Source organism: Neovison vison, chromosome 9 (genome assembly GCF_020171115.1).
Source record: "Neovison vison isolate M4711 chromosome 9, ASM_NN_V1, whole genome shotgun sequence".
Lineage (NCBI taxonomy): Eukaryota > Metazoa > Chordata > Mammalia > Carnivora > Mustelidae > Neogale > Neogale vison.
In genome coordinates this window covers 4,063,964-4,088,534 of record NC_058099.1, presented here as the reverse complement: position 1 = coordinate 4,088,534, position 24,571 = coordinate 4,063,964, and the positions used below count along the sequence as shown (strand labels likewise).

General features: G+C 40.3%; 1 protein-coding gene across 3 annotated transcripts in view; it reads right to left on the bottom strand.

Moving 5' to 3' along the window:
• SETX (senataxin) overlaps positions 1–24,571 on the bottom strand; it is an 86,741-nt gene that overhangs the window by 42,376 nt on the left and 19,794 nt on the right. For all 3 annotated transcript variants that reach the window (XM_044264620.1, XM_044264622.1, XM_044264621.1), the window contains 3 exons: positions 21,498–21,669; positions 21,294–21,381; positions 16,397–20,584 (listed from right to left, as the gene is read on the bottom strand). In XM_044264620.1, coding sequence (XP_044120555.1) covers positions 16,397–20,584; positions 21,294–21,381; positions 21,498–21,669 — 4,448 coding nt within the window. The remainder of the gene's footprint in view (positions 1–16,396; positions 20,585–21,293; positions 21,382–21,497; positions 21,670–24,571) is intronic.

Sequence of the window (24,571 nt, the reverse complement as noted above, 5' to 3'; positions counted from 1 at the left end):
CCAAATCACAGATCCAGAAAGCTCAGAGGACACCAAGCAGAACAAATGCCAAAAACTATACATAGGCGCATCGTACTCATACTTCAGAAACCTGAAATAGCAAAGATAAAAAAATCGTGAAAGAAATCAGTGGAGAGGGCGCCTGGGTGGCTCAGTAGGTTAAAGCCTCTGCCTTCGGCTCAGGTCATGATCTCAGGGTCCTGGGATCAAGCCCCGCATCGGGCTCTCTGCTCAGCAGGGAGCCTGCTTCCCTCTCTCTCTCTGCCTGCCTCTCTACCTACTTGTGATCTCTGTCTGTCAAATAAATTTTAAAAATCTTAAAAAAAAAAAATCAGTGGAGAAAAACATCCTACCGACTGAGCAGAAAAGGTAAGAATAAGAATTATATCTAAATTCTCAGAAACCATGTAAAAAGGAAGAAAGTGGAGCAAATATTTAAACTGTTGAGAGGAAAAAACCTACCACCGTAAAACCCTGAACCCACAAAATTATTCTCCGAAAGTGAAGGAGAAACAAAGGCTTTCTCAAAGAAAAATGGAGGGTATTTGTCACCATTAAATTTATCTTGCAAGAAATGTTAGAAAAGATCTTGAGAAGGAAAAGCATATTGGTCAGAAACTGGGATCTACAGAAACAAAGAGCATCAGAGAAGAAGTGAAGGCGAAATTAAAACCTTTATGTTTCTTATTCTTAACTAATCTAATAGTTTTATTCAAAATAATAGCAATGATTTATTCAATTATGTACGTTTATGTGTGTATATATGCTTACGTATATTTACACATAAGTGAAACAAATGCTAGCAATGATGCAAGGGATGAGAGGGAAGAACTGGTAATATTCTGTTATTATAATGTACTTACACACCCATGAAGTGTTACCTCAAAGTGGACTCAGATTCGTTGTAAATATGTATTGCAGGCTCTAGGGCAACCACTAAAAAATGTAAAAAATAATTGATATGCTAAGGAGAAAGAGAAAATGGCATTATAGAAAATGCTCAGTGAAAACCACAATGGCGGGAGCGCCTGGGTGGCTCAGTTTTTCAGCGTCTGCCTTCAGCTCAGGTCATGATCCCAGTATCCTGGGATCCTGCATGGGTGGGGGGAGCTTCCTGCTCAGTGGGAAGCCTGCTTCTCCCTCTGCCATTCCTTCTGCTTGTGTTCCCTCTCCTGCTGTCCCTCTCTCTGTCAAATAAATAAAAATCTTAAAACAAACAAACAAACAAACAAACACCAAAAAACCACAATGGGAGGGAGGCACATGGGTGGCTCGGTTAAGTGCCCAACGCCGGACTTCAGCTCAGGTGATGATCTCAGGGTTGTGAGACTGAGTCTCACCTTGGGCTGGACATGGAGCCTGCTTAAGATTCTCTCTCCCTCTATCCCTCCCCAGCCCTGCTCATGTGCGTGCTCTCTTATTCTAAAAAAAGGAAAAAGCAGTAGAAATTAACCCACTTATATCAATAGTCACCTTAAATGTCAATGATTAAATATACCAAATAAAAGATAAACTGTGTGAATCAGAAAACAAAACCCAACTATACACTGTCTACAAGAAACTGACTTTAAAAGTAAAGACACATTAAGGATTTAAGTAAAGGGATGGAGGAGCCCCTGGGTGGCTGGTGGTTAAACATCCGACTCTTGGTTTCAGCTCAGGTTGTTAATCTCAGGGTTGTGAGATCGAGCCCCACGTCAGGCTCTGTGCGCAGCACAACCTACTTAAGATTCTCCCTCTGCCTATCCCCCACCTCATTCTGCATGCTCTCAATAAATGAATCTTAAAAAAATTTTTTTTTAAAGTAAAGGGACAGAGAATGATAACCATGCTAAAAGTAATAGAAAGGAAATCATAGCACACAAGGCAATTTCCATGTACTTTTTTTTTTTTTAAGATTTATTTATTTGACAGACAGAGATCACAAGAAAGCAGAGAGAGAGGGGGAAGCAGGCTCCCCGCTGAGCAGAGAGCCCAATGCAGGGCTCAATCCCAGGACCCTGAGATCATGGCCTGAGCCAAAGGCAGAGGCTTTAACCCACTGAGCCACCCAAGCGCCCCTCCATGTACTTCTTAACACCACTGCACCTGCTAGTAGATGCCATTTCTAGTGGAAAAAACTAATATTCAAATAACATGCCCAAAGCAATATAGCTAGTAACTGGTCAGATAAAAAAAAACTTATTATCTACATTGTCTAACAAACACTTGCAGGAGCGAAGAAAGAAAGAGAGAAAAGAAGCGAAAGAGGGAGTAGCTATATTAACTTCCAGCAGAGCAGATCTCAAGGCAAGGAAAGTTCTCAGGGATGAAGAGGGGCATCATGTGAGGGACAAATAAGTCACCACTCCAAGATACATGGGTCCATGTATCTTACATGGGTAAGAAGACACAATAAGCCTTCATATGTGTGTGCCTAGCAAAAGAGAATCAAAATAAGGCCAGAACTGCAAGAAAAAATTATCTATTTTTACACTCTTTTATCAGAAATGGACAGATCAAACAGGCAGAAAATTAGGAAAGATAGCTGAACTCAAAAGCACCAACAATCAGCCAGATACAAATGAAATCTATGGACTACTCCACAACAGTAGCAGAATATACATTCTTTTCAAGCTCACGTGGCAAAACAGACCACATCCACTTTCACAAATTTAAAAGGACAGATATATGCTGTTTGTTCCAGACTATAACAGAATTAAACTAGAAATCAACAAGAGAGATAACTGGAAAAGCCCAATGTATCTGGAGATTAAACAACGCACTGTTAAGTAACACACGGTCAAAGAAATTTCAAGGGAAATTTGAAAAATATATTGAACTAACTGAAAATGAAAAACACAACTTGTGAAAAGCAGACACAGTACTTAAAGGGAAGTTTATCCACACTGAATGCATATATTAGAAAATCAGTAATCTAAGCTTCCACCTTAGAAAACTAGAAAAGAAAAGCAAGCGTAAAAAGAGAAGTAATAAAAGAGCAAAAATCAGTGAAATTGAGAACAGGAAATCCGTAAGAAAAATCAATGAAACCAAAACCTGGCTCTTTGAAAAGATCATAAAAATGATGAGCTTCTAGCCAGGCTGAGGGGAAAAAAAACACACAAATTTCCAATATCAGAAATGAAAGAAGAGACATCACTACAGATCCCACAGACACAAAAGTGATAAAGAAATATTATGAACAACCCTATCACCACAGATTTGATAACCTAGGTAAAATGGACCTATTCCTAGAAAGAAATAATCTGCCAAAATTCACACAAGAAATAGATAACATGAACAGGCCAACATCTATTAAAGAAATTCAATCAATAAAAAAAGGAACCTTCTGAAACAGAAAATACCCAGGCCAGCTGACTTCACTGGTGAATTCTACCAAATTTTTGAGGAAGAAATTATACTAATTCTCTATGATCTCTTCCGGAATACAGAAGCAGTAGAGTAGTCCCTAACTCATTCTATGAGGCCAACACTTTACCCGAATACTAAACCAGACAGACATTACAGGAAAAGAAAACCATAGCTCAGTATCTCCAACATAAAAGTAAAAATCCCCACCAAAACATTAGCAAATGGAATCCAACAATGTATAAAAAAGAACCACACAGCACAACAACAAAGTGCAATCAATCCCAGGCATGTTCAACATTCGAAAATCAATTAATGTAATCCATACCATCAACAGACTAGCAAGGCTGCAGGATATAAGCTAAAGTACAAAAATATTTCCTATGTACTAATAATAAAAAAGTGGATTTTGAAACATATAATCATGCACATTAGCACTCCCCAAAATGAAATATTTAAACATAAACCTAACAAAATACATGTAGGAGCTATATGAGAAAAACCATAAAACTCTGATGAAAAATATCAAAGAACTAAATAAACAAAGATATTCCATGTTCAAAGGTAGTTAAGAGTCAATACTGTCCAAATGTGAAAAATTCTTCCCAACCTGATGTATAAACTCAATGCAATCCCAATAAAAATCCCAGCAAAGTATCAACAGACTGATTTTAAAGTTTATATGGAGAGGCAAAACATCCAGAGTAGCTAACACAATACTGAAGAACAAAGTCAGAGGACCCAATTTCAAGATTTACCGTAAAGCTACAGTCATTAAGATGTGTGGTACTGATGAACGAATAAACAAGGAGATCAATGCAACCAACAGAGAGCCCAGAAACAGAGCTGCATAAATGATCTAATCCCAGTCAACGGGTCAAAGGAGCAAGAAACAGTGCAACAGAGCAAAGACGATCTCTTTCAACAAACAGTGCTAAACATCTGGGCACCCACAAAAATGAAGGTAGACACAGATTATTACACCCTTCAAAAAATTATCTTAAAATAGATCAGAGATCTAAATGTAAAATGCAAAACTATAAAGTTCCTAGAAGGTAGCATAGGAGCAAACCTAGAGAATTTTGGATATGGTGACGACTTTTCAGATGTAACATCAAAGGCATGACCCATGAAAGAAAGAATTGATGAGCTGGAATTCATTAAAAACATTCTGCTCTGAGTAAGACAATGTCAGGAGAATGAGAAGAGAAGCCACAGACCTGGAGAAAATATTTGCAAGAGATACACCTGATAAAGGACTATTACCCCGAATTTACAAAGAACCCTTAAAACTTAACGATAAGTCACCCAAAAATGGGCAAAAGACCTAGAGACACCTCCCCAAAGAGGATATACAATGGCAAGTAAACACTGGTCAAGATGTCCACAATCCTGTGCGGTTAGAGACTGAAAATTAAAATGAGATGCCACTAAATGCCTATTCGAATGGCCAAAATCCAAAACTCTCCCCCTCTTCCCTACCCCCACTCACGTGCGTTCATGTTCTCTCTCTCAAAATACATTTTTTAAAAAGGCACAGTAAGTGAAAGAAGCCAGTCTGAAGAATGGAGGATTCCAACTCCATGGCATTGTGGAAAGGCAAAACTATGGGAAGAGTGAAAAGGGTGGCGGTCAGTGATTAGGGAGGAGGGAGAGATGAACATGCAGAGCACAGGAGATTTTTAGGGCATGTAACTATTCCGTATGATACTGTAATGGTAGACACAGGACATCACACGTTTGTCAAAACCTGTAGACCAAGAGTGAACCCTAATGGAAATCAATGAGTCAATGAAGATCTGTCAATTCTAACAAATGTACTAGTCTGGCACCAGATGTTGGTAACAGGGGAGGGCATGCATGCATGTAGAGACAGGAATATATGAGAACTCTGTACTTTCGGGTCTGTTTTGCTGTAAACCAATTAACTACTCTAAAGATAGTTTAATAAAAATAATTACTTTATGGCAGTTACGAGTAAAGCTGCTATAAACATGTGCAGGTTTTTAATTTCCAAAGGAACCTTAGGAGCCAGAAATAAAGAGGATCTCTGATCATCAAGCTATAATGGCCTACTAGAGGCCAAACTTATTGAGAGAGCACAGAGAAACTCAAAAAAATACTAATGAATATACTCAATATACCATATATACACTGGTTTGTACATTTGATGAAGTTACAGTTTTATCTGTTTCATAACCTTCTGGACTTCAAAAATTGAAACATCATGAATGGCATGTGCTAATATTTTCACACTAAGTGAAATAGTAGTTAAAGGTTCAAGTAAGTGAATGCTTGTGGTCCATCAAAGCAGTATTAAGTGTGCAAGAAATCACCTAGGGAGGACAAATAATCATGCATATAGTTAGAAAGTAAGCTCCCTGGGTAGAACATTTACAACACACTGAACAGAAACTAACACTGGCTCTTCAAATTATCACAGAACAGCGGAAATGCTATAATATCATACAACACACTGTAACTTCAAACATGCCGTGTCCCTTTTCTTTACACTGGGCGGGGGGGGACACACGTCCAGTCAGGCCCTGTCCTCAGAGGACATACCAGCCTTATTTTTTCCAATAAATACAGAGAATGGGATTATTGTATAAAACTGTAGGTTTCTAAAAATTTGGTAATTTTTCAGATCAAATATTCTAACATTTTATTTTTATAAAAATGTTACCACTACATACATTTTCTTTGATTATGAGATGGTTAAGATAATTCTCTTGATTTTAAAAAATCCCCTTATTAAAATAACAGCTATTTCACTGCAGAAAAGGAGTTTGTGCAATGGTGGTTCCCAACAACCAATGCTGCCTTACAGGTTACAAGACAGAACCAAACCCAAAACCTACAAAGCAACTGCCACTCACACTCGTACATCCGGTCTTCCCTTTCTTTACGGAGTCAAAGGCAAATCCATTAATTTTGTTCTGAATCCCTCTTTTCCTCCTTAAGACTCAATTTCTGAAGTTATCCACTGTCTTACATCAATTTCTTCCTGCTCATTGCTTCTTCCTATCAGCATACACCTTGACCTACTTCTTGGAAAACAAAAAACCAACCCAAACCATGCGGAGACAGGGGGGATAGGGGCCGCCGGTAATACAGGAACTCTGTGCTTTGTCCTCACTTTTGCTGTAAATCTGACAATGCTTTATAAAGATTATTAATGGAAAAAAAAAAAAACCACGAAGCAAACAAAACAAACCTTTCTTTAATTCCTGAATCACCATCCAACTACCGCCCCATTTTTCTGCTCCCCTTCCTCTTCCAGAAACAGTCCTGCTATTCCTGTCTTTTCTACCTGGCTTCTGTCCTAACCAACCCACCAAAATGGCTCATCCAGGTGGCATACTCCACTTTCAAAGATTACTTCCTTGCCCTCTTTTTGCCTCCTTGCTTTTGATGTCAGGTCAACAGATTTCATCAAAACCTCCAGTGCAAGATGTACTCCCATCAACAGTCTACGCAAGGCCTCTCTCCCTCTACCCCCAAGGCCAGAACTTCCACCCTCCACACTCACTCTGTGTCTAGAAGGAGCATCACTAAAAAAATCCAGTGCGGCGTGTATTTACCCAAAGGACACTGCAGTGTAAACGTGCCTACTCGTTTTCAGTCAGTACTTAAGAGTCTGTTGGTACTGACTGCAGTTAGAACTGCCATATCTTATTCATCCAACCCAACTGGTTCCCGCTCTGTAAACAATCCTTTTAACAACATCTTTTAATAACAGATCCCCAGGGACGGACATGTGTGTTCTGACGCGTACACCTCAGTCTGAAACTAAGAGGTCAGCTGGGATCACAAACCTTGGCTCACCACTCTGTTAATGTACTTTTCTTCTTTGTGAGTTAGAGCAGCACTACGTATATTCACCATTTAGTCTTCCCTTTGATGGATGGCTAGTTTTAGTTTTTGTCCATCTTTTCCCCATATTTTTTGTTGATTTACAAAAGCTTTTTGTATATTCTAGCTGTCTTGTCACTTTGGGAATATTTTAACTCTTCTTCCTATCTGTTAACTATGAATATGGGGGTCCTTCACTGAAAAATTTTTAACTCTGACAGGGTAAAACCCAAATTTTTCACCTTGTGCTTAATACTTCTTGGGTTTTTAGGACTTCAGTCACCTAAACTGACATGTGTTTTCTGATACTGTTTATTCTCTCATGTAATTCTTTCAAATACACGTGTTAGTTGAAGATTATGTGCTATAAGACAGTAATGTAGGCTAATTTTTTCCCACTAGAGTAGGACAATTTTCCCAGTACTATCTAACAATTTATCCTTTCCCTGGATAGACTTGTGGCAGTCTATCCTAAGTTGTCTTATCCTTAAGTTGTCATATAGGCTGGGGGGGACGGGGGCGGGGGTGGGGGTAGGTCTCAGGAGCTAAAGGGTCTCTGTTCCATTTCAGTGAGCTGTCTGCCCATTCCCGTGCCCTCCAATTACAACACTTTAAATATGTCTTCATATTAAATAAGGTGAGTGAGTGTCCCCTCTCCCCATCACGCTGTTCTTTTTCAAAATGACTATTAAAATATTTTATTCTTTACATAAATTTTAAAATGCTTATAAAGCTCTTCAAAAAATGTCCTGCTTGGAGGCACCTAGGTGGCTCAGCTGCTTAAGCATCTTCCTTCAGCTCAGGTCATAGTCCCAAGATTCTGGGACAGAGCCCCAAGTTGGGCTCTCTGCTCAGCGGGGAGTCTGCTCCCTTTGCTTTTGTCCCTCCCTGCAGCTTTTTAAAAAAATCCTGCTGGAATTTTAACTGAAACTGTATCAACTGTATAGATTCTGAGAGAAGTCATATCTTTACAATGTTAAATTGTCTTATCCATGAACATGGTACCTCTCTTCATTGGTTCACTCTTTCTTAATGGCCTTTAGAGTTAAGACTCAAATGTTCTCCATAAATACCTCATGCATTCGCTGCTAAGCTCTTAACATGTCTGCAGTTTGGGTCTGATTATAACTGATACTTCTTTCATACATTCTAGCTAATTATTACAGCTATAAAGGAACATTTTTTCTGCACATCAACCATGTACCCAACTACTGATTCTACCGGAGTTTCTATGTAGATAGTGATACCATCTGCAAATGATCAGGATTATGATGCTTCTAATTATTCACTGTTGTTTTCCTTACCTTCCTAACTGTATTATGGAATATTAGCTGGAGTAGCTGTCATGGTCCACAACCACCGCTCTGTCAGTTGCTGCTTTGAATATTTTGAGATTAAACCACTGCATCCACACCTGCTCATGGTTGGTTCTATGTTCTTTTTTTTTTTTTTTTAAAGATTTTATTTATCCATTTGACAGAGAGAGATCACAAGCAGACAGAGAGGCAGGCAGAAAGGGAGACAGAGGGAAGCAGGCTCCCTGCTGAGCAGAGAGCCCGATGCGGGACTCAATCCCAGGACCCTGAGATCATGACCTGAGCCGAAGGCAGCGGCTTAACCCACTGAGCCACCCAGGCGCCCTGGTTCTATCTTCTTAATGGGTTAATATTCCTTCTATGAGTACCTGTCTTTGTGTTTCTGAATTATTTTCACATTTAATTTTGACTGTAAAACTGCAGTCCTGCTTTCTTTTGTTCATGTTCTTCTGTTACCATCTTTTTCCATCCTTTCATTTTAACTTTTCTAGCTCTTTTTACGCATGCCTCTGGCAGAGAGTGTTACTACTGGAACTTGCCTCTTCAGTACATTCTAGTTGCAGCAAGACTAGTACATCAAGGTCTTGCTGTAACTGTTATGGTATATGTGTGCTAGTTATATTCTCTATATAAGAACCCTCTCAACCCAAACTCTTAACTGGCAAATTTCCAGTTTTATCATCTCAGCTCATTTTTTCCCTCCTGAGATCCTTATTACACACAGAACTGTACTTGTACCGAACCTGTACCTTTTCTTTTCTATTTCCCACTTCCATCCTTTCCTGACTCCTCAAATTGTGTATATTTATTATTCATGACACTTATGAATTCTTGATTTCAACTATTATCTCTTTCAGCCACACTATCTTCTCTGCATTGTTACAGCTTCTCCTGCTTCGTGTTTCATGTTCTCTCCTTTATCTCTGAAAATACTTAACATGTTTAGGCCTAAAATCTTTTTGTCTGCTCCACTACTTTTGCTTTATCTTCCCTGTATTTTCCAGTTTGCTACTTTTCCCTTATAGTGACTGTACTCTAAGTAGACTCATCTCTCCCCCTCTTGAATTCATACTCCCCACTGATACTAGGCACATCACTTGGAAAGGTACATGGGGCAGGGGAGGAGGGGAAGCGGCTAAATCCCAGCACCTCTCTAGCTTTTGTGCCTCTGCTTATGAATGGGGTAGGGGGTAATGGGGGGAACATACCTCATGGAATGAGCATGGTAATATTATAATCAGCAAATCTATCCCAGCACTTATGTTTTTCAAACTCTGACTCCCTTGGTTAGAATAACCTAGTCCTAGGGATGAGAACTTTCAAGAACCCAGGAATTCAAAGACTCTTACTGTCAGCCATGCCTCATATGGGCTGGGCTATAGAACAACCCTAATGTTACCTACTACTTTTGGCAGACATGAGCTAGCTGCAATTTTTCTGCTCTGCACTACAAGGTAACATCAAAGCAGTGTTCTAGCCCAGCAGGATGAAAGGAAGGAAAAAAGGGCAAAGTAAAAAATCCACTCTAACTCCCATCTGTGGCAGTTCTTCTAGTCTGGTCTATCATTTCTTTCCCACTCTGAGACCCACATCATGTCCTACCTGCCCCTAGGCTTTCCCACAATATATATTCATCTTACACATTCAACTACATCCCTCTGGCTTCTATGATGTCACTTGTATAAGAGACAGCCATTAGCCCAAATCCATGTGATGCCTGGTAAACAGCATCATCACCTAACCAAAAGCCTCAGAATCATCTTCTCTTTCCTTAATTCCAACATCCATTCCATCAATAAATCTCCAAAATTTACCCACAATGAATTCACTTCTCTTTACTTCCACAGCTGCCACCCAAATCAAACTACCATCATCTTTCTCCCAGGCTACTCTAACAGCCCCTTAACACATCTATATAGCATCTATGCTTGCCTTTCCAGATTATTCTCCATGGAAAACCAAGAATGATGGGTAAAAAACTGCCATCTACTGCGTACTACCACCCCCCACCCTAACACCAACTAAACATCTTCCAGCACTTTCTCACTAAACTGAAGATGAAACCCCAACCCATAGTTTCCAGGGCCATATACCATCTGGCTCCTGCCTACTTCTCCAATCTTATTATATTTCCCTTTTCCCCTCAGTTCCTTCACTCCAGTCAAACCAGCCTAATCTCTCTGCTCATACATGCTCAGTTAGTTCCCATCTCAAAGCATCACATTCCTGTCATGCCCCTCTATCCTGCACAGAAGGCTCTTCTGCAGCTCCCTGCCAGGTCTCAAGAGCAGTTTCCAAGTGTAATTTATATCAACCTGTTTTGCTTCCTTTCAGAACAAATTACAATCTGAGATGAGCTAAAGGAGCAATTTCACTACAGGGGATTTAGGTACTGACAATCAAAGTCAGGACCCAAGAAGAGCACTTTCTTCCTACCTGCTCCCTATCCTACAACCTACAATGAGCCTGGTAACAGGAGAGAACTGCAGACAAGGACAGCAAATATAAACATTAAGATAAAGGAGCATTTGCCACAACCCCCCCAAAAAGGGGAACCTGCCAAAATGGCAAACATTTATCTAATACTTTTATGCATTAAATGTAAGGATTAAAAAACAAATGTATCTTCTATCAGGCACATCAGTATAATAAAAGACTCATATTGCCAGAACTTGAATTTGCTCTCATCTGTCTTTTGCACCAAGTGTTAATTTACATAATGTCACTTCACCTGCAGTAAGACATAGTGACTAAATATGCTTTATGTCCTAAATAAGATACCAACCAAATAGCATTCTATTAACAAACATTATGAAGTCAAATTCCATCAGAATGAGGGTTACGAGCCTTGGTCCAGGCTGTGGTTGATGCCACAGTCTGTGGCTCATTAGAATAAAAATTAAAATCAAGGCATCTTAATACCACCAATAACTGTTGGCCTGAATAAACACAAGAAATGCTAATGGGGCGCCGGCGTGGCTCAGTGGGCTAAGCCTCTGCCTTCAGTTCAGGTCATGATCTCAGGGTCCTGGGATGGAGCTCCAAATCGGGCTCCCTGCTCAGTGGGGAGCCTGCTTTCCCCTCTCTCTCTGCCTCTCTGCCTACTTATCTGTCAAATAAATAAAATTTAAAAAAGAAAAAAAAGAAAGAAATGCTAGAACAATGTTGCTTAAGCTGTATGGTTAAAAAAGGAAAAAGAAAATTTCAAATAAAAATGAGAGCCTGGGGCACCTGGGTGGCTCAGTGGGTTAAGCCGCTGCCTTCAGCTCAGGTCATGATCTCAGGGTCCTGGGATTGAGCCCCACATCGGGCTCTCTGCTCAGCAGGGAGCCTGATTCCTCCTCTCTCTGTGCCTGCCTCTCTGCCTGCTTGTCATCTCTCCCTGTCAAATAAATAAATAAAATCTTCAAAAAAAAAAGAGAGAGCCTGAACACAGCCATTTCCCCTTTCACCCCTCTTGATACCCCACCAAAACACCAAAGAAATTTTTGTGTGTGTGATTTTAAATATTTTATTTATTTATTTGACAGACAGAGATCACAAGCAGGCAGAGAGGCAGGCAGAGAGAGCGCCCGATGTGGGGCTTGATCCCAGGACCCTGAGATCATGACCTGAGCCAAAGGCAGACGCTTAACCTGCTGAGCCACCCAGGTGCTCCACCAAAGAAATTTTTAAAAACAGGATTAGTTCATTAGGACAAAGAACATAAGACACGTGTCTCAAGCTGAATGAACGGTAGCGGACTCAGAAAGCCCAGGAAGCCAAGTTGCAACTGGTAAGCTATGTGATGGAGACCTCTGATCTGGAAGGAGGGCTGAAGGGAGACAGCCCCTCACTGCTACCCGCAAAACACTGCAGAGATTTTGTCTATGGAGAGGGTAAAATACAGTCTTCAGCCTTGGAGACAGCAGGTATGGTGGAGATCCGGTACTGACAAAGAGGGAAATTAGCCAAATGCTTCTACACTGAATGCCGGGACCCCCTTCCCTCTGTCCCCCGACCCTCATCCCTCAGTCAGCTCCCTGGTCAGCTCCCCATCAGACCTACCCGCTCCGGGTGAAATATCTGAAGATCCTTTGGAAAATCTGACCTCACTTAAGAGAGGAAAAAAGACTACAGATGTTGACATGTAAGTGTGGGGATGGGGCTTCACGACAAAATGCTATCACTTAACTGTCCTACCCTTTCACTCAGAGCTTCTCTTTAATCTTACACTCCACAAAACAGATTTGTAACTACACTGAATCATACAATCTTCATACAAAGAATGAAATTAATGCTGGGTTCCACCATGTTCTGGTGTCCTTCAGATCACATTTAATTTGCACAGTGCAATAAAAAAGATCATTTTAGCACAGGAGGAGTTTCAGGTATTCTTAAGCATCTCTTTTAACCCATCACTATTTAAATTCATCCCCCCGCCTTTTTTTTACAGCATTTTCACAAACTGAGATGTATTTCACACAATATAAAATTCACCATTTTAAAGTGTACCCTTTTAGTGGTTTTCGGTATATTCACTATTTCATGGAGCTATCACCATTACTTAAATTCCAGAACACTTGCATCATCTCAAAATAAACCCTATACCTATCGGGAGTCTCCTCTCCCTGCTCAACCCAACCCCTGGTAACCAATAATCTACTTTCTGTCTTTATGGATTTACCTACTCTAGACATTCCATATAAATGTAATCTCATAGTATATGGCCATCTGTATCTTCTTTCACTTACCAATATATTTTCTTTTTAAGTGAAGTATACCAGACATATAGTATTAGTTGCAGATATCAGCATAATACTAACAATAACAATACATATTATATAATATTACATTATAATATATAATAATTTTTCAAGGTTCATCAACGAACATGTAAAAGCAGCAGATAATGGCTTACTCTTTTTTTTTTTTTTTTTTTGGCTTACTCCTTTTTAGAACTGAATTTCACTTCATTGTATGGACATTAGTATTTTGTCCATTCTTCAGCTAATGGATATCTGGGTTATTTCCTCTTTTTGGCTACTATGAATAATGTTCCTATCTGCTTTTCAGTGTCCTGTTCTTAACTGTGAGTAGATCACCCCAAATCATTAGCTATCTGAAGAGTTCATGTAAAAGGTCTGTATACTCTAAAATGAACAGGCAAAAAGCAACTGGGGGAACAGGAACAACGCAAAGAGAACTTTTTAACTAACTTTAAAACTATCATTAACAAATTGCAGACAATAAAGAAATGCCATGCCCATGAAAAGAACAAGATCCTATAAAACAGAATCCTTAGAGACCAAGAGTCCCATGAAACTCAAAATATGTTAAAAAAATTCAATAGGTGAGAAAGCCTCCAATAAAGTAGAAAAGAAAAGTGAGATGGAAAGTAGAAAAAACGAGAAAATCAAAGACATTTTAAGACATTAAAGGTGTCAAAACTTTATCATCCACACATCCTTTTCTCAGGAAGCTGGAAGGCTGTACCTTCCTAAAATGATGGCATAACTATGAAAGAAGACTAGGGGCACAAGAGAAAGAGAGCCTACACCGGAAAGAAGGAAACGCAAGGCCTGGGATGAGGGTGGGGAGTCCTCTGGGATAACCACCATAAACCAAGACTATGAAACTTACAGATTACTTCATGTACCTGACCATTAGAGATTTAAACATCCCAGAGAGTCTGAATCTAATTTAAAGTATACAGAAAGTTAAATGAGATAATAAATCCAGAGAAAGCCAAGAGTTGAGAAGGAAAGGAAAAGTAGTTATGTCTGGCATAAACATATAGCATACTATATGACTTAGCTGTAGAAAAGGATACCTTTTATAAAGTCAAAACAACAAACACTGACCTAAAAATCATAAAACAGCTCTGTAATGAGGATGAGGGGCAGGAAAGATGTGTGCAAATGCAGGGTTGGAAAAAAGGATACTTCCTATAGCAACAGAAAATGCCTAAAACTGAAAAATTAAGATGTCACATGAGTGATATGTTTTAGAAATATGGAAGTAGAAAGCAGACATCAAAAGGATCCACTGAGAATAAAAAATGGTCACTGAAGGGATGAGGGGTACGTGCCATTTTTTACAAAAGTATTTGACTATTTCAAACTTTGTATATGTAGAGAGTGCCTGGGTGGCTCAGTCAGTTAAGTGTCTGCTTTCAGCTCAGGTCATGATCTCGGGGTCTGGGGATCAAGCCCAATGTCAGGCTTCCTGCTCAGTGGGAAACCTGCTTCCCCCTCTCCCTCAACCACCCCTTCTACCAGCTTGTGCTCTCTCTCAAATAATAAAAAATAAAACATAAAAAATGAACTCTTGTGTATATATAAATGGAACTTGTGCCTATTGTTTTGAAAAGACTAGAGCTACAAAAACGTCCTGAAAGGAAGAAATCTTATCAAGGAACATAAGATTAGCTCTTAATTTAGGGAAGAGTAAATAAAAAATACATCTGTCCTAAATTTAAGGGCTGTGAATGGCTTCTCAGCGAATTTTCCAGGAAGAATAAAGGTTAAAGAAAAAATTAGCTTCAAAATGAATAAAATTTATTTTCCCAAGCACATTTAACTACATATACTGTTCACTAAGCTAAGAATATTTCTATGGGAAGAAAATAATTCTCCTAATACTACATCAGTATTTCACTTTGCTATTACGGAGATGTTAAAGATCCTTTGTCAGTTAGTTGTCTCTAATGCTTTTGAAATACTATTAAACTATATCTTACAACAATGGCTAAAATTGAGGGCATAAATTGATATAAAGTATATTTTAAGGATGCTCTAATTCAAGTTTTTTAACAAATATTCACATTTACTTGATGATCTTACGTAGCACTCTTGCCCCTTCATGTGATACACTTCCTTTTCCTTCAACATGCTGAGCGGGATTCCCCCCCTTAGTATCTGCCCTCAGCTTGCCTGGAATATACTTCCCATGCTGGATTCCTTCTGGTACCAGTGTAAACACTTATTTCTTATTGAACCTTTCTGTCAGAAATGCCCTATGCCCTTCGTGCTAGATATACTAGGGCCCTTCTAATCTGAAATTATCACATTCAGAAGGCAGAGGCCTGTAATAAAACTTGACACGTATGGGCCACCCAAATACCTGCAGGTGAATGAGTACACAAATATTTATCTCAGTGTTCTTGCTTATGTTTTTAAGAAATTCAGGTTGTTACACACTCATTTTTTTTCTTTTAAGTAACCTGAAAAAGTAAAAATGTAACTTCTCACCCCAACCTGCTTTGTTTTCAAAGCAGGTTGGATGCTTACACTTGAAAGAATCATTAGCTGTTTTTCTGAGATTAAAATTTAACTGGGAATCTTGTATTTTACTTGGCAATCCTCACCAACAGACAGAAGAACCAGAATATGCATTGAAACAGGGGAGGCAATTGAAGGGAGAGAGCAATTGCTAGGATGAGTGAGAAACTGGGAAGATGGATATATAAAAAGGAATTTAGGATTTACTGCTTTGTGTTGTTCAATGTAATTTACCCCATGCCACCTCCTCAAGAAAACTTCAGTAAAGGTTTGTTATTACTTAAAAATATATGTAGAAGGGAAACATCTCCTCTGAGAAGTCTTCCCTTACCTCTGTATCAAAAAACACTCCTGTGCTACCTCTGGACTTGGTTCATTAGCACTCTGAATTGTGTCTAGAGGCCCCAGAAGGGCAGAGGTTAAGAAAGTATTCCTCTGTACCACCAGCAACTAGAACAGTGTCTGGCATAAATGTCCATTCAACATATAATCTCAAAGCTCCATGTAAATCAAAACTAGGTCAGTCATTTTAACTGTACTCTAATCACTACCAAAATAAAAAAAAGAAGCAACTTCAAAGTCTTGGCAAGTATACAATTAAAATATACTTACTGTTTCAAAAGTATTCAGTATCATCAAAGGGAAAAAAACATCAAAATAGTCACCACAATCTTGAAATCTGATAGGCACAGGTCTTGAGATGGACTGACAAAGGCTTGCTGGGGGCCCGCACTGATCAAAGTTCACAAACATTTCATATTTCCATTTTAAGACCTCTTTGACAAAGGTGTCAGAGATGGACTGTGATGACAAGAGAATGTTGACTGGAGTGGAAGCTGAGAAGGATTTGCTTTCACCAAACGTCAGTTTGTAACCTTGCCTGCTGGAATTATTTGGAGTCTGAGGATGAAGAACATTGCACAAACTCTTCACTTCACCCACCGGCTTTGGAGACAACACAGAGGCTGGCTGTGGGACTTTCAAAACAGCCTGTGCCCCACTTGACTTATTTTTTAGAGCTGGTGGAAGGGCAGGGGTACTTTCCAAAGACTTGGAAAGATTAGCAATTCGTGAAGTACTACTTGAGCTAAAAATCTTAGCAGTGGAAGGTCTTGAAGGCTTAGATGCAGAAAGAGGCAAGCCAGGTTTACGAAATACATCTTCATCGGCTGCTTTGGCTTCAGAGTGTTTTGCGCAGTATTCACCCTGGTTTTTCGGTGTTTCAACACAATCTTTGTACTTACATTTTGTGCTACTCCAAGATTCCAAGTGAGGCCGACTTACAGAATCTTCTTCCACCTGTGCTTTATCTTTGCCACGAATTACTTCAATGAGTTTCTCATTACCGTTCTCCATCTGTGAACACAAATCCATATCTTCAGGATTGTGCTGTGTCAGAAATATATTCTCATCTTCTGTATCACTGTTCGAGTCCAGCTCTCCGTCTTTCAAAGTTGCCAACTCTAAACGATGTACTATTGGGTCACTTCCACCTAAGGGGTCGGCTGAAGCAGAGACATTTATTTCCTTTGTTGGTATTCTTCCATTTAACACAACAGAAGCACACGGGCTCAAGAGGCAAGTATCATCTGTCACTTGAGAGACATATTTTGTTTTCATGGGTTCTGGTTCTGAAGATGCACATTTTATGGACTGTTTCCCAGTGGTGTTAGCAACCACCTCAGTTCCTCCTTTAGAACTATAATCTGAACCATCTGATTCTGGGACAAGTATGTCAGAATTCTGTGCTGCACACGGCCCTGCTCTTGTAGTATCTTTACTTTCATAATCCGAAAGTCCTTGTCTACTTTTTTGTGATTTGGATCTCATCTGCCTTCGCAACTGAAGATCTTGACTTGTCAGCAGTTTCTTATTATTTTTCACAGAGAGAGTCTGAGGGGAAATTAACTTAGTCTTTTTTCTAGTATCAACCACTCCAACAGTTTTGCCATGGTCGCGTAACTGAACTAAATACTCTAGAGATCGCTGAGACAACTCAAATGCCCTACGAGGAGCCTTCTTTAGACCAAGTTTCTCAACCGCTGAAGTTGGCTCAGGGCACTGGCGCAACTTCTTTGGTGGAACTATAGCAGGAGTTGTCCTACAACTGATGTAATTTGAACTTTTATTCTGCCCTTTCTTGGTATCTGAATGCGTTTTCTTAGGAGTTTTAGAAAGTGGGACTCTCCTAATGGGTTTGGAATAAGAACGAAGCTTCGGAGAAGACTTCTTTAGTGCAACTGTAGTGTCTTTGTCTCTCTGAACACTTGAACTAGGACTTGTCCTTAGGTCCACACTTTTAAAATCATTTTCAGTCACACTTCTCTCATTAAGAATATCAGGCTGGTCCTCATTTCTATCAGAAGGTGAAGGTCTTGGATGATCTTCAGCCATAGGTTTTTCAAATCGTTTTCGCTTACGTTTTTTTACTTCAGTTTCACGTATTTCCCCAACAGAAATACTGCTCTGCGGTTCTGTGTGTTTTTCAATGCCTTCTGCTACTTTCTTAATAACCTCTTCAGATACATAATCTGTTTCATAACCCCAATCATTTGTGATATCAGCTATGTCAGCTGAACAAGAATTTTTCTCATTCTCTTGAACTGAATTCTTGTCTGGTTCCTGATCTTGCCAAACAGAAAACACTTCACATGGACTTTCAAACTCAAAAAACTGAGAATCCGATTCCTCAAACTGCAAAAGGGACTTTGTCTCCTCTTCCTTCATTAGCTTCTTTTCCACATTCACATTAGCTATTGAAGTATGCTGCTCCGGACATTCTTTCTTGATGCCTATTTTATCTTGCTTAATATGTCTCTCAAAACCCAGAATTTCATCATCGTCATCATCATCAGAATCTGAAATAATAATAATCTGGCCGCGGCAGGCTTCCCCAGTATTATTCTGGTCAGCCAGGAAACACCTTCTGTCATCTTTCACTCTTCTTTGTAGCTGGGATGAGCTTTTTTGAGTTGAATCTGATGGGAACTTAATAACACTGGCCTGAGCTATTAAAGATAACTTGTGGAGGTCTCTGTCTACCTGAGAATCTGTTAAGGTGTCAGACTGAGGACTTAGGCCAAGAGCCTGTTCTCTCAAGTGAGAAGACAACTGACTAGTGTTCTTGCTACTTTCCTTATCTCTTGATTCAAGAACAGTCACAGGATCTTTGAAGGGAGTTTTCTTCACAAAAGTGTTGGTCACTTCCGTAAATGAGACCAAATCTTTATTATCAATGTGACATTCCTGTATTTGATAGCTGTTTTCATGGGAAGAGAAAATATCTACTTCTTCACTCTTCAGTGGTTTCTTTTTCAGCAATAAACTGTTTTGAGATTTTTGTTCCCCATTTTTATCATCCAGAATGCCATTAGGATCTAAAGAGAGATTGTGCATAAAGCCGTCCCCTTTCTGACCTCCTGAATCTTTCCTTGAATAGAAACTGTCAATGTTAGACACAGCTAGGTTTTCCTCTAAATTACCAGTATTACTGACCAAAGTTCCTTTCCTGTGTTGCTTCTTTATTACATGTGATAACTTAGCACAGATTTCATCTTTACGTGCCTTAGTTTTTGATTTTGAGGTTTTGCCAAGAGCATCATCCTTGAAAGAGAAATCCTCAGTTGATGTGGATGCCTTCTCCAGAGATTCAGTGCTAGAGCTGGTTAACAAACGTGTTGACATGATTATTCCTCTGTCACATCCCCTTTCTGGATCATTCCTTGAAGTACAATTCTCTTTCACAGACTTCTGCTTCCCTGTACTTTTTTTAACGTGATCTTGACCTTTTTCAGTGAAAAGGTTTTTACTACTCTTCTTTATGCATGACTCGGCTGGGACATGATCTTCTAGTTTCCAGTCTTTTATAAAATTTTGCTCATTATCCTCTTCTATAGTGTTACTTGCTTTGATCAATACATTCTCTTGCATCTTATAGGTCTCCGCTTTCATTGGTTCTTTAGGAAATGTTGGGCTGGAGCTTTCTAGACAGGACAGGTCTTTATTAGACTTCCTATCTATTTGTTCATTTTCTTCTTTACTATAAGACACAGGAGAGCTTTTACATGCAGGACTCAGATCCACAAAAGTGTTATATTGAGGTACTTTGACTTTTATGTTTTTAATAATTTGCTTTAAACAAGTTTGTAATTCATGGGTTTCCTGAGTAGTCAACTGCCAACCTAGCGATAAATTTCCACGCAGAAATAAGTTGAGCTTATCCCAGAATCGCTTACATAGAGTTTGCTGCCCAAGCTGATAACCTTCTTTAAGGAGACTTCTAATCAGCTGCACACAAGCCAGCTGCACAGAATTCGATGGCATTGAATGCAATGACAGAGATGATATCATTGCTGTTCCTTTGGAGCAATTTCCAGATGACTTCTCGGAACTCCGTGCAAATGCAGTGGTAGGAAGCTTGGCACATTTTACAACAGCTTCTACCCATTGCTGGGAACTAACCCACAGCAGATGCAGACATTTTTTATGTCTATGCAGCTCAATCACAGACACCAAAATTAGAAGAAAAAATTCAGTAACTTTGTCACACACAGCATCTGTTTGGTTGAGGACATCTTTGACTTCGGAGTGCAGATGATGAATAACCTCCACTATATAAGCCACACCCAAATCCTTAAGATCCATGAGGGACTGAACAAAAGGGATGAACCACAGAAACGTGCTGTTATGAACACGCATGTCTTGACCAATATCTGACTGAAGCACACTGGCTAATGTTTCCATCTCTTCATACATGTTAGGACAATAATCCGGGCAAATGGCTGATCTCCACCCCGAATCCTAAAATGAAAGAAATACAGACATTAGACAAGCAAACAGAATTCATGACAGATAGAATACAGAGCTATAAACAAGAATATATATCGCGGGACGCCTGGGTGGCTCAGTTGGTTGAGCAGCTGCCTTCGGCTCAGGTCATGATCCCAGCGTCCTGGGATCGAGTCCCACATCGGGCTCCTTGCTTGGCAGGGAGCCTGCTTCTCCCTCTGCCTCTGCCTGCCACTCTGTCTGCCTGTGCTCACTCTCTCTCCCTGATAAATAAATAAATAAATAAATAAATAAATAAATAAATAAAACAACAAAAAAAGAATATATATCGCCTAGTTTTCCCACTTTGGTTCACATATATACACATGCCCCCCCCCCAATGGAAAACACAGTTCCATGTTGAGGTCAAGGGTTCGTGAGTACCCCTCCATGCACTCTGGTCTTCTCTCCATTAGCAGGTTTTGATTCCAGTCATGTCACTTATCTCCCTCATCCTGTAAGCTTTCCACCCTTCCTAACTGCCCTTCATTTTTCAAAGTATCACCCTGTAGTGAGAGTCCATTTTCCCCATATACATCTGTTCAGTCAGAAACCCCTCATGCAGCAGTGGATTCAGAACAGCTATGTATCGAAAGATCAGTAATTCATCTAATTATGGACAACATCGCTTACACAATACAAAGGCATACGGGATCATCTGAATTCTCAAAATGCTTTGTACCTTTTTGGTCTTTTCAGGATTATAATTGTATACAATCTGGCTGCAAGTCACCATATCATCCAAATATGACTCCGGTTCTAACTTGGTCCTTCAAGAGTAAGAATATATATAAATTACTGAAATGAAGAAAAACAAAAAGGAGAAAACCCTACTGCAAGTCAGTTACAACAGACTTCCTCGCTGAGACTATATGACTGAACAAACCTCACAGAGCTGTTCCGTATATTCTGGATCTCTTTATTGTAGCTCACATTGTTGATAATGGTTTGAAATGCCTCAATAGGATCAATACGTTGACCCCAAACCTTGGATCCGAGGCGATCCAGAATCACCATGAAACAGTGTAATGCTGGCCAGAAAGGATCCACACTATCATCTGAAACACAACAGAGTGATCAGGGGATTACAAAACCATCAGAAAAAGATGAGAATGAAGCATTCTTTATCTGCGTAGCAACAAAACTGAAAGCAAAGCAGCAAATTTAAAATAAAGTGCTGCCAAACACAGGTTTTTAAAAGCCTGGTCGACTTTCAAGTTAATTTTGCATTTTTTCAAGCTATATATACACTGCTAAGAAAGTTTTAAATGGGGAACAAACTGAGATAGTCTAGGTAAACTCACCTCTCTCACCCTGTTTGCATACCTGAAGCAATTCTTCCTACCAAACAAAGCACATGATACAAGAAATTCTGGTTTAACGTGATCTGAACTGTGTGTGCCATGGGACTGCTGTAAAGGACTGAATCCCTTAGTTAATATTAGGCTAAGCAGATGCACACCCCTTCATCCATCCATATCTCAATGTGGCTTTGTTACCTACTTTTCATCCAAATGACAGGAATTCCCATTACTGAGAAGCTCTTGCCTCCAGTCCTTTCCCTCTTCTCTATCAGATGTGCAGTGGCAAAAGACCGTCCCACTCAAAGGCCTTCAATTGCTCCTTAAGGTCTTCCAAGAATTCAAAGCCCTATGTCATGCCCTTACTTTTAAGATCCTACTCTACTGTTTCTTTCAGCTTCATTTTTCAGACTTCCATAATCATACCTGATCTACAGCAACAACAGCTGGCTTCTTCCCAAGTAAGAACCAGAATGCCTTCACTACCAGCACCACCCATCAGAATCGTCCTTCCTCAAGCCCAGCTCAAATGCTTCTACTACACCAAACGTTCCCTGGTCCCTTACTCTTCTCTAACATTCTTCTGACACAGGTGCTCCCTCCCTATCTCACTGATAGCTTATCTGACCACCTAGAACTTTCTGCTTTATTTCCCTCAGGACTCTTAAACTCTACTTGCTTCCTTTCCTGCAGCTGACACAATGTCTCATGTCCAGTAAGCTCTCAAGTAAGGAACAAAGTCATCAGTTGAAGACCATTATGAAAGCCTTCTTAAAGAGGGGACTCCCATTCTGAAGAAGGTTAGGGGAGCTGGATTAACAGAGAAGACAGGATTGTACGGGAAAGGCAGAAAGGAATGAACTACAAATGTAGTAAATACTGGTAAAGGAATTAGTAATAACTTTAAGAATAACGTAGCAAGAAAAGGTATGTGATCACAAAAGTTAACATGGGGGGTGGGGGCACTGGGTGTCGGGTGGTGGCAGCCATGGTCGAGGCAGTTACAGGATGAGCCGCAGCAGTGCCAGGAGATGCGCCAGCTCCCAAAGGCAGGGCGGAGGACACAGATTCTTAGCACAGCTGCTCAGACGCACTACTGGAAGCTCAGCAGATGTGGGCGCCCCAGCCAGCAGCAGAGAGGAGTGCAGGGGAGCCACAGAGACGCCCCTTCTGATGCCCCCAAGGAACAAGCCGACCCCTTCCAGGCTCCAGGAACGCCACAAAGCAATATGAAACCTGTTCATAAGAGGAGTCAGGGTGCTCCTTTTGGCAGCACACATATAATGGGAGGAGTCAGGAATGCGTTTCAGATGCTCAACTAACCACACAGCCTCCAATGATGCCTCTGAATGGTCCTGAGCGCTTGTGGCCAGGCAGTCAGGCAGGAGCCAGAGTCAGCCTGGGAGTGATGGAACTGAGGCCATCACTGGTCTGACGGTGCACGAGGACAGTATGCGGTATAAGGTGGCTGTGCTACCTGCTACCTTCTCGCCACCTGGCCTTCCATCTGTGGTGAATATGAGCTCCTTCCCCCACTCCTCAAGAGTAACAATTACATATCTCTTTTAGAATCTTGTACAAATGAGTTTATATCCACATGGGAATTGCCTAAAGAGAAGTGAATGTGGGTATAGGAAAGATCCTATACTTTCATAGGATCTGACACCCTTGATATTTACTACTTCATCAGGATTAGAAACATTCAGGGACACCTGGGTGGCTCAGTGGGTTAAAGCCTCTGCCTTCGGCTCAGGTCATGATCCCAGGGTCCTAGGATCGAGCCCCACATCGGGGAGCCTGCTTCCTCCTCTCTCTCTCTGCCTGCCTCTTTGCCTACTTGTGATCTCTGTCTAATAAATAAATAAAATCTTTAAAAAAAAGATTAGAAACGGGGCGCCTGGGTGGCTCAGTGGTTAAGCCGCTGCCTTCAGCTCAGGTCATGATCTCAGGGTCCTGGGATCGAGCCCCGCATCAGGCTCTCTGCTCAGCAGGGAACCTGCTTCCTCCTCTCTCTCTGCCTACCTGTGATCTCTGTCAAATAAATAAATAAAATCTTTAAAAAAAAAGATTAGAAACATTCAGTACAGATCTTTCCTCATCAGCTTGACACAACCATAAGCACAAGAAAGTGAGGGTATAATAACAAATATTACTACAAGTTTTACACTCTGTTTTCTAGACTATCTGAACAGCACTGACCAAGAGTGCTTTCTGTGCTGAGGGAAATGTCCTTGACCCACACTGCGCAATACAGTAACTACCGGGTATATGAGGCTACTGAGCACTGGAAACACACCTTGTGGGACTGCAAAACTGAATTCTTCATTTAACTGTAATTAGTTTAAGCTTAAATAGCCACATTTGGCTAACAGTTACCATACTGGAAAGTGGAATCCTAGAGAATCAAAGTGAAAGGAAGAACCAGGAAAAAGGAAGACACTGAGACAGGGAAGGCTTTCTCCACAATTTTAACTACCAGGTCATTAGAAATGTATCTGCTAGGGGCACCTGGGTGGCTCAGTGGGTTGAGCCTCTGCCTTTGGCTTGGGTCATGATCTCAGGGTCCAGAGACTGATCAGGTTCTCTGCTTGGTGGGGAGCCTGCTTCTCCCTCTCTCTCTGCCTACATCTCTATTTGTGATCTCTGTCAAACAAATAAA